This window comes from Phocoena sinus, chromosome 8 (genome assembly GCF_008692025.1).
Source record: "Phocoena sinus isolate mPhoSin1 chromosome 8, mPhoSin1.pri, whole genome shotgun sequence".
Classification (NCBI taxonomy): Eukaryota; Metazoa; Chordata; class Mammalia; order Artiodactyla; family Phocoenidae; genus Phocoena; species Phocoena sinus.
Genome location: NC_045770.1, coordinates 110,210,418 through 110,219,470, shown reverse-complemented (window position 1 = coordinate 110,219,470; position 9,053 = coordinate 110,210,418). Strand labels below are relative to the sequence as shown.

Below are 9,053 nucleotides of genomic sequence, written 5' to 3'. Positions count from 1 at the left end.
GAGACCTTAGGAGGCCGCTGCAAGAGACACGCCTCAGCTGGCTCAGGACGGAGGAGGATGGGGAGAGGGTGGGCTTGAGGGGACACCCAGGTGCAGTGACCAGGTGGCCATGGAGCGAGAAAAGGAAGGGATCCAGGGCCCTGGAGTGCCTGAGACGGAAGTGAGGGGTGGGGTGTTCTGCTCAGAACACTGCATACCCACTTCCTGCCCCAGGGGAGGAGAGGCCGAGACCTGGGCAGGATTCCAAAGGACTTTATTTCTGGCACAAGGAGGGTTGCTGGGCCCACTCTCCTTCCCCGAGGTCCCAAGGCTGCAGGTAGACAGGGCTCGTGGTCCTGCTGAGTGGGAAAAAAACCCACCCCAGCCCTGCCCCAGCTGTCCCTGGTGAACCTGCTGCTCCAGGGGGCAGGGGCTACACGTCATCCTCCGACACCAGGCAGTAGAAGTCCGTGCGGGCACTGTAGTTTCGGGAGCCAAGGTCCGACACATCCACTTCACTGCCTTGGCCCTCTCCAAGCGAGACCCCACTTGCATGCGGTGGAGCTGCTGGCTCCCCAAAGACAGGCCCTCGTACACCTGGGGAGGGGTACCGCCAGGCCTGAGGCTGGGCCGCCCACAGCCTGCCTTCTGCCAGGGTCACTCCCTGCTGCCCCTCCTGCATGGTGGTATTTGAGGTCCTGGAGGTTCCCAGTCAGGCCCCGGGCCCGACCACCTTCATGGAAAGAGGCAGTGGGAGGTGCTGGGAATTAAGCCCATCCACGGGCTGCAGGGAGCAGTCCCTGCCACCTGGACCCTTTTTGGGGCTCCACCTTATGCAGCCCCCCTCCAACTCAGGCTGAGCTTCTCAGGGTCAGGGGTGGGGCCGGTGGGCATACCCAAGTCCCCCTCAGGGTCAGGGTCCAGCTCCGGGTCCAGGGTCCGACCCTCTGGGACCCGGCCTCCCACAATCAGCATGGGGTCCTTGTCATCCTGCAGCCGGGTCTGGGGGTCTCCCTCCATCGCTCTGTACTGCACCTTCCGTGGCAATGCCAACTGTAGCTCTTTCCAAAAATCGGAGGAAGGTGTCTGGAGGCCAACGTGGGGCAGTTAGCGAGCGTGAACAATTGAGGGGGTGCCAACACGGAAAGACCCTGGTCTCCTTGGCCCCAAAGAGCCCATTCCTCTGGGCGGCTGACCATGGCACTCCACCCACGGGCTCCCATCCACAAGCCCCCTCCCTCCCCGCCCCCTGCCCCTCCGCACCACGGAACCGGGCCTCCAGAGCAGCAGGGTCACCAGGTGGCGATGCTGGCGCAGCAGGCGGAGCGCAGGGTGTGCGGGGTCGCGCCGCTGGCCCTCGAAAGTGATGAAGATGGGTCTGCGCGTGAGCTCCAGCAGCCGGCACAGGCCCTCCCTGCGAGGGCGGCACAGTCAGGGGGGGCGCAGTTGGGGCCCACCCAGCCCCGCGCGGGACCCACCGGAAGCTGTGACTGCACCAGGCCCGGCCGAGGAAGGCGTCGGACAACACCACGACGAGGCGCCGGCAGCGGCTCAGGTTCACCAGGAGGTCGGCCGACGGCTCTGCGGGAACCCGTGCATCGGCTGGGGCGGTGCGGACGGGGCCCTAGAAGGGGCGGGGCCCTAGCCTGGGCCTGAGGAGAACCCGAGGGGGCGTGGCCCTAGGAAGGCGGGATCTGGGCCGGAACAGGGGCGGGGCCCGAGTAGAGATGGGGCTGGGCCCTGCACGGGGAGGAGATGGGCTTTGAGGGGCGTGGCCCTGGAAAGGTGGGGCGTGGCCCTGGGAAGGCGGGGTCTGGGTCGGAACAGGGGCGGGGCCTGCGCCCCGGATCGGGGCTGGGCCCGAGCGGAAAGGGGCAGGGCGCCGCGGTACCCGCGCGTGGCAGGAGGTCGCGGTCGTCCAGAAAGAGCTTGTAACCCCGACGGCGCTCCAGCTGCGGCTTCAGGATGAAGTTCACGAACTTCCGGTCCTCGGGGCTGTCGCTGTAGGAGACGTAGGCGTCGTAGAGCTTCCCGTCTGCGGACGGCGGCGGGTCAGCCCGGCCGCTTTCCAGGCCGAGGCTTGCCACCCTCGGGGCCCCCTAAACCTCCCCCGTTGTGCCCCGGGGTCCAGGCCAGCCCCCCAGACGCAGATCCAGCAGATCTCGGCCCCGGGCCCCGCTTAGACCCCTCCTCAGCACAGGATTCCGAGTGGAGCCCTGGAACCAGGCTACCGTGGCGCCCTTCTGCTGGCCCTGTGCCCTCCTGGGCTGCACAGAGACACCCCCCTTTCCTGGACTGGGATCTCTCCAGTGCCCTCCAGGGACGGATGCCTCCTCGGCCCCACCTCCAGAGCCAATCCCCCCCACCCAGAGCTGAGCCTAGGGAGGCCCCGTGGCTGACTCCGCCTCCCCATGCATCCGCGCCCCACGCACCGTTCATCTCCACCTCCCCATACGTGTCTTGGTACCAGAGCAGTACATTGAGTCGACACTTCGCGTATAGCAGCGCTGCCAGCAGCAGGACCAGCAGGACCAGAAGTGAGGCCAGCACCGCGGCCACGTGCCCAGCCAGGCCTGGGGACAGAGCCACTGACTGAGCCAGCCCAGCACCCTCCAAGCCTAAAGGCTCCCCAGGCCTCCCTCCTACCTTCTGCCCCACTGGACCCCACTCACCAGCTCTCCAAAGAGTGAAGGAAGAGGAGCTGATGTTCTGGACGGAGCAGGTGAAGGTCCTGAAGTCTTCAGTACTGGTCAGGTTGATCCCCAGGACACTGGACACAAGCACCTCTGACCAGTTGGCCTTGACCCTGGGGAGACCAGGCCCCACCCCCTCACCTGGGGCCCGACAGCATCACCGGATGCCCCAGAGCCCCACTTGTCTGGGACTCACCCAGAGAGGCTGTAGATTTGGGCCTCCTGGGCAGTCCTTGGGCCATAAGCTAAGAGAAATGGCAGAACATGAAGGGGGTGTGGATCTCTTTTGGGACAGTCACCCTAATCCTGGATCTGGGTCCTGGGGGTCCTCAGATCCTAGGCTTGGCCCGACGGTCAGTGAGTAATTCAGGCTGTAGGACTCTGCTGGCCCCCATGGCCCTGGGTGGTCTACAAGGTGAGTGTCTAGAGGGGCCATCTGTCCCTGCAGTCAGTGTGCATCCAGAGTGGCACTCTGCCCATGGCATGTCTGGCCAGTCACTCCCCAGCCCATGTCCAGGTCATTACAGACCAGGGTGTAGGTCAGAGAGGCCACTGGGGGGGGGGTATATCCAGCATGGTCACCTGACCCTGGACACCCTCATCTCTTACCAGGAGTCCTCATGGAGGTCATAGTGGCTTCCATTGCCCAGCAGCAGCCCATCTCTCAGCCACTGGACCGAGGGCAAGGGGCAGTGGGGCCCAGAGGCCACTGAGGCCGTGCAGTTCAGAGTGACCACACTGCCCGGGGCAGGCCACAGGACCTGGTTTCCAGATGGGGAGAGGAAGTCAGGGGCCCTGTCGCAGGCTCCTGCAGAGAGAGGACCGAGTGGGTTAGCTGTGCCCACGATGCCAGCCTCCCACTGTCCACAGATGGTCTGTGGGCCAGGAGAAAACCACGGTGGCCAGTGGCATGTGCTGCTCGGTAACCGCACCACGTCTGTCCACACGTCCCACGGGGGACAGGGCCTGGCATTTGGCACATCTAACCCCCGCAGCAGCCGGTTCGTATGTGTTCTGCCTGCCCCAGATGTGGCTGCCCGTCCCCAGAGAAGATGTTAGCACGGAGTCATGGCTGAGCTGGCCCAGCACCGCCCTCCAGCTCAGCAGGGCCCGCCTAGCTGCCTGTCTACCCAGGACGTGAGCCAGCACACATTTCCTGTGTGCACCTGTCGCCCACTGCTCTGATGCCCAGGCCCCGGCCCCTCTGCTGGACACCAGTGGTTTGGGGGAGTCGGGTTGGGCGTCAGCACCTTCCACCTGGTATGGGAGCTGGGGGTTCCAGGACCCTCTACTCCTGGCTACAGGCAAGCCTTCTCACCTCCCCAAGATCTTTAAATTGGGGTGATGAGCCGGAGCCGGTAGTCATAGAAGACCGCCATCATCTTGGTAGTGTGGTCTCCCAGCAGCCCACCCCCAATGGCCCCCCACCAGCGCCCACTCCCAGTATCCCTGGGCTTTCCTGACCCCCACGAGCCTGGTCTAGAGGCCTTGGGCAGGAGACGGTGTGGGCCCATCCTAACCATGGGGTCAGGACCCCGGGCCATAGGGGAGGGGCAAACAGAGGTCTTTGTACCCCTGGCTTGAGGCCAAGCCACACTGCAGCGTGGAGCCAGCCTGAGGGGCAGGAGGTGGGAGTGGAGCCCGTGCCCATCCCTCTCTGGCCGTCTACCTGCCATGGTCTGGCCGGGGCCTCCTCGAGGCAGGCTGGACACTGGTGCCACCCACGGCTCCCCGGGGCTCCTCGGCCGAGCAGACTGATCCCTCAAGGGCTGGGCAGGATTCACTCTCTGTCCTTGTGGCCAGACAGTCAGGGCACCAGGATGGGTCAGAGGCTGCCGCCATCCCCGGAAGCAAGTTAAACAAGAACAGGATAAGTTAACGTGTAACTCTGGCCACTGAAGCACTGCCTCTGTCCCAGCTGCCGCGTGGAGGCCCGAGCACCAGGCACAGCCTAGACTGCACGTCATCTGCCCCAGGGACACGGTGACAGCCCAGGGTGGGACAGCACTCCCGGCACACCTCGTGAGCCCAGGAGTTGGCCTCGTTCCCAAGTCCCCTGGGACAGGGCTGCCACACACAGGCAGGGGGGCTGCAGTACAGCCGCACTCAGCCTGTACCGAGGCTCCGGGGGGCTCGGGGTTCTCAAGTGCTGGGCTGCCTGACTGAGCCTCACTCCCAGCCATGGGGTTTTGTTCTGGACGCCATCCTGGGTGCACCACGCACGCGTGAACCCTGCACTTGAGGCTGCACTGGGCCGAGGTGTCGAGGCAGGAGGGGTGAGCGGGGGGTCAGGCTGGTCTCACGGGGCAGCCCTCCTTCTGGGTCCTGTGCTGGCGCCTCCACCCATTTGTCATCTTCAGACCCAGACACTCTTGTCCACACTGTCCATATAGTTGTCCAAGGGAAGCCCCCACCCGCCCACGGTGACCTTTCTCTCCTCCACGGGGTCTGGGACCACTCCGGCCAGACTGGCAGCAGCCACACGCCTCTTGACCCAAAAAGCTCTCCAGTGACCTGGGCTGAACGGCGGGGCACGAAGCCCCAGTGGCAGAGCCTTTGAGGAAGACTCCTTGGCAGCCGGGCCCTGGGCACCTCCTCCCTGGTGCCCAGCGGGTATTTACTGGGCACCTAGTCCTCCCCCTGCTCCCTGCTAAGTGGACACACCAGGGCCCCGGCTCCTTCAGGCCCTCCCCCCACCTGTAGGGCCCCTGAGGCTTTGCAGGGACGAGTCTTAGCCTGCCCCCCATTCCTTCGGCACGGGTGACCCGATGTGGACCCGTGATCAGCTGGAAGCCCCTGGTTTGGCTGGGCTGGAATTTCCTCAGAAATCGGTGGAGCATCTGGCTCGTTCCCGGGGGGCTGGTGCGGAGGGTCCTTCCAGAAGCCCTTTGGAGTGGAGGGCAGTCCTGGGAAGGCCCTTGAAGCAGGAGGACAAGCCCACTGAGGGCTATGGGAGGCTGGGCGGCTCACGCCCCCTCCCCCAGCCCAGCGGGTCCCAGGGCAACTCCTACAGTGGCCCCTTGGCCTCTGTAACCTCAGAAGATCTCCTACCCCTGGAAAGGCAACCTCGGACCCTCCTGGAAATTCAGGCCAGACCACATGGCCAGGCGACAGGTGTCCCCCTGCACACCCTCCACTGCAACCCTCCCCATCCTCTGTGTAGTCTGTGTTGTGCGACCGCCCCCTGCACGCCCCACACACGCCTGCACGTGCACACCCCACACCACACACACGGCGCCTCACACCCACCCGCAGCCTCCCGTCAGCCCTCGCTCTCTCACTGGCACACACGCACCACGCACACACGCGCACACGCAAGCCACGTGCTTTGCGGGCCTCCCCTCAGCCAGGCCTGATTTCGAGGAGAGGGCTCAGGCCGGAAAAGGCATCCAAGGACGAGAACACAGGCTCACGCTGAGCAGCGAGAACACGAAGTCACCTGGTTCCAGCTCTTTCCTCCTGAGGAGGGGATGTCCGTCACTGAGGTCATTCACGTGTGCTTGGGAGCAAACTGTTTGCTCGGCTGGGCCCCCGGCCCAGTCCAAATCACCACGGCTGCCCCAGACGCATCGCCAAGCACGGCGAGGACCTGGCTTTTGTTTGTGCGTTTTAATAAGAACTTTCCCCGTAGCTTCCTGGCTTTGCAGTCACATCCTCTCCTCAACCTAAACCCCACCCAGGCACCCACCCTCCTCCCCAGCCGGCTGGCGGGCGGGCGGGCAGTTGGTGGTTCTCCCCGCCAGCCCCGCCTGCCCCACTCTTCCTGTAACTCTGAGTCAAGCAGCTCCTTCCTCTAGGGCCCGCCCCAGCCCACCCGGGCACCGGCACCGTCCTTCCCTTCCCAAGGCTAGGCCTGGGTGAGCGGGGAGGTGGCAGAAGGGCTGGGGGCCATGGTGATATGTGGGGGTCCTGGCCAGTGGACCCCCAGTCAGGGCCATCCTGCACACGCCTGAGGAGCTGGGCAGTATGGCCTGCTTCCCGGACACTCCCTATGGTCCCAACACCCAGGAGATGGGGGGGTGTCTCCACGTAGCTCCCCAGGCCCCAGTGAGCAGCCCCGATGTATCTCTGACCTCTGACCTGCCAGGGTGACGGGTGGGGCTCCTGTGGAAACTCTCACCAATAACGGGCCCTTGAACAGGGCTCTCTGGCCCCCTCCCTGTCCACCTCCCAGGTGTAGCCCCCAAATGGTGAGCAGTTACAAGGGGGCTGGGGTATCACATGGACCTTAAGCCCCCTCTTCTAGATAAGGAAGCAAATAGGAGGCCTCAGCAAGGCTCCCAGCTCTGAACCCAGGTCGGGGAGAGCCGACATCTCCTGGAGTCACAGCAGACTCCCCCGCACCACCATCCCGGACTGACCTGGAACTCAGGGCCCAGCACTGGTGGCTGATGGCGCTGCTCATAGCAATCGGGCAGGGTCCCCTGTGGTCCCTGTCCCTGCCCTCACCCTCCAGGGGCAGAGCATCCTCACTGCAGCGTCAGCTTTCCTACATCCTTAATCTGACCCTGTCCAAGGCCCCCTGCACAACGCCCGCCCCCCCGTGGCCTCCAAGACCCTTGGACGATGGTGCATCTTGGGCTCAGGGTCCAATAGAACTGGAAGAAGTCCTGACTGCACCCCTTCCCCACCGAGCCGCAGCTCCTCCAAGGAGCCCCAGTGGGCCCTGAGGCTGAGTGAACAGCGTAAGCACCTGACGGACAGGCTAGTGGCCACCAGCAGTCAGTGACCTGCCCGGGAGAGCCCAGGCAGGAGGCAAAGAGCTAGGTTCTCCCTGGTGTCCCCACCTGCTTTGCTGCCTCTCAAAGCTCCTGCCAGACTGCCTGCCTCTCGGCATGCCCACCCGCGCCACCACCTCACAGCCGCGACTGGGCGCCCGTCCCCCCTTTGCTAACGCCCACCCTCACCCTCCCTTGTCCCCCAGGCCCACTCCACAAAGTGAGCAGAAAACCCCACGTCGCCTCAGGCACTCTCGAGAATAGCCCTTCCGAATCCGAGCCCGCCCCCTGCACCGCCCACCGCGCTCGGCCGCACCCGCGCGGTTCCTAGGAAGCCCTAGCCCCTCCCACCCACCGGCCTCACGCTGGCTCTCCGCCTCCTCGGAGCATCGGCGTCAGCCTGGCCGCCGGGCGCGCGCCCGCGCCTTGTCCCCAGGCGCCCAGCCGTCTGATTTGCTGCTCAGCACCCCAGTCTCTGAGCGACTCCCCCTCATCTGGGACCGGCGGCCCCTCTGCGCCTGGCGCGTGCTTCATCCCCGGACGTCTGTCCCGAAGGAAAGAACTTGCACAAAGCGCTGTGGCCCCGCGAGCCTAGAGGCCCCCTCCTGCACCCCCGGGCCCGCCACACACCCCACACCCGCGCTCCGCCTTCCCGGTGGGGTGTTAGTACCCCCTTCCTCCGGGTGGGGTGAGCCAGGCAGGGCGCGCACGTTTAGGGGCGCGGGGGCGGGCAGGTCGGGGGCGCGCACGGAAGGACGGGGTGCGCGGAAGGCTGTAGCTCCGCCCGGACACAGGTGCGCAGCGGCTTCGGCAGGTTTCTCCGTCCGCCCCCGGCGCCCTGGGAGGCCTCGGGCCTGGGCTCGGACTTCGGGGCGGAGGCGGGGTCCCTCAGCGCCTCGGCGCTCCTCTTCCGTCTCCTGGCCGAGGGCCAAGTCGGGCGGAGCGGGAAGAGCGGCCCTCGCCCCGGCAAGGCCGGAGGGGCCGGAACGAGGGGGAGCTGAGGCTTCCGGGCGACGCGGGCAGCGGGCTCGGCTCCGAGGCGCTTCCTGCGGAACCGCACCCGCCACGGTCCAGAGGCTCCCCGGGGCAAAAGCCGCCTCGGCCCCCCAAGCTCCAGGCCCGGTTCTGGCTCCCGGGAGCCGGCGACCTCCACTCACCTCCGCAGGTAGGAGCCGCGATCGCCACTCACCTGCTGCCAAGACCCGGGGCTTGCGCGGCCGCGAGGGTGGAGCGGCTCACCTGGGCCAGGTGCGCAGCGGCGACAGCCCCAGCGACGGTGGCAGGTGCAGCCCCGCCCAGCAGCCGGGGCGAGGGCGGACCCAACTGTCCTGCTTCGAGCCTCAGGCTGGTGTTCAAGACGGTCCTGCGCTCGGCCCCCTGGAGCCGCGGCCGCCGCGCCTGGGGGCAGAGGCCAAACCGGCCCGACCAGCCCCGAGAGTCTCGGTGCCCCAGGAACTCCTCGGAAATTCCACCGTCCCCAGGAGCACCTGGTACGGTTCTGCCTCTCCTCCCAAGCTCTTTGTCTTCCTCTAGGAAGCCTGCCTTGACTCCCGCTCCTAAACCCGAGGTGCAGGGAGGGTAAGACCTCTGTAAGGCACCCCTCACTTGGAAGCCCACGGAAAACCAGAGGAGGGCGGAGGCTACCACATTCCGGGCCTCTCCC

At 66.0% G+C, this 9,053-nt stretch overlaps 1 protein-coding gene across 4 annotated transcripts; it reads right to left on the bottom strand.

Moving 5' to 3' along the window:
- Nucleotides 1-236: 236 nt before the first annotated feature.
- SIGIRR (single Ig and TIR domain containing) lies at nucleotides 237-9,010 on the bottom strand. Of its 4 annotated transcripts, none has more exons than XM_032640481.1 (10): nucleotides 8,580-9,010; nucleotides 4,342-4,504; nucleotides 3,282-3,480; nucleotides 2,652-2,785; nucleotides 2,412-2,552; nucleotides 1,871-2,014; nucleotides 1,458-1,560; nucleotides 1,243-1,393; nucleotides 876-1,065; nucleotides 237-576 (listed from the first exon to the last, which is right to left on the bottom strand). In XM_032640481.1, the coding sequence occupies exons 2-10, from the start codon at nucleotides 4,346-4,348 to the stop codon at nucleotides 413-415; spliced, it is 1,233 nt and encodes a 410-aa protein (XP_032496372.1). In that variant the 5' UTR covers nucleotides 4,349-4,504; nucleotides 8,580-9,010; the 3' UTR covers nucleotides 237-412. The 4 variants fall into 4 exon arrangements, with proteins under 4 accessions (XP_032496372.1, XP_032496374.1, XP_032496373.1 ...); XM_032640483.1 differs by having other exon boundaries at nucleotides 8,548-8,607; XM_032640482.1 differs by lacking the exon at nucleotides 8,580-9,010 and adding an exon at nucleotides 7,746-7,864.
- Nucleotides 9,011-9,053: the final 43 nt, after the last annotated feature.

What these genes read in the sequence shown, in the direction of transcription:
- SIGIRR (XM_032640480.1), bottom strand. Translation starts at nt 6,162, where the DNA reads ATGACCTCAGTGACGGACATCCCCTCCTCAGGAGGAAAGAGCTGGAAC. An exon ending in TGGGGAGGTGGAGATGAACG is followed by an intron (nt 2,015 to 2,411) that starts GTGCGTGGGGCG and finishes CGCCGTCCGCAG; the next exon opens with ACGGGAAGCTCTACGACGCC. An exon ending in CGACCTCCTGCCACGCGCGG is followed by an intron (nt 1,561 to 1,870) that starts GTACCGCGGCGC and finishes GGGTTCCCGCAG; the next exon opens with AGCCGTCGGCCGACCTCCTG.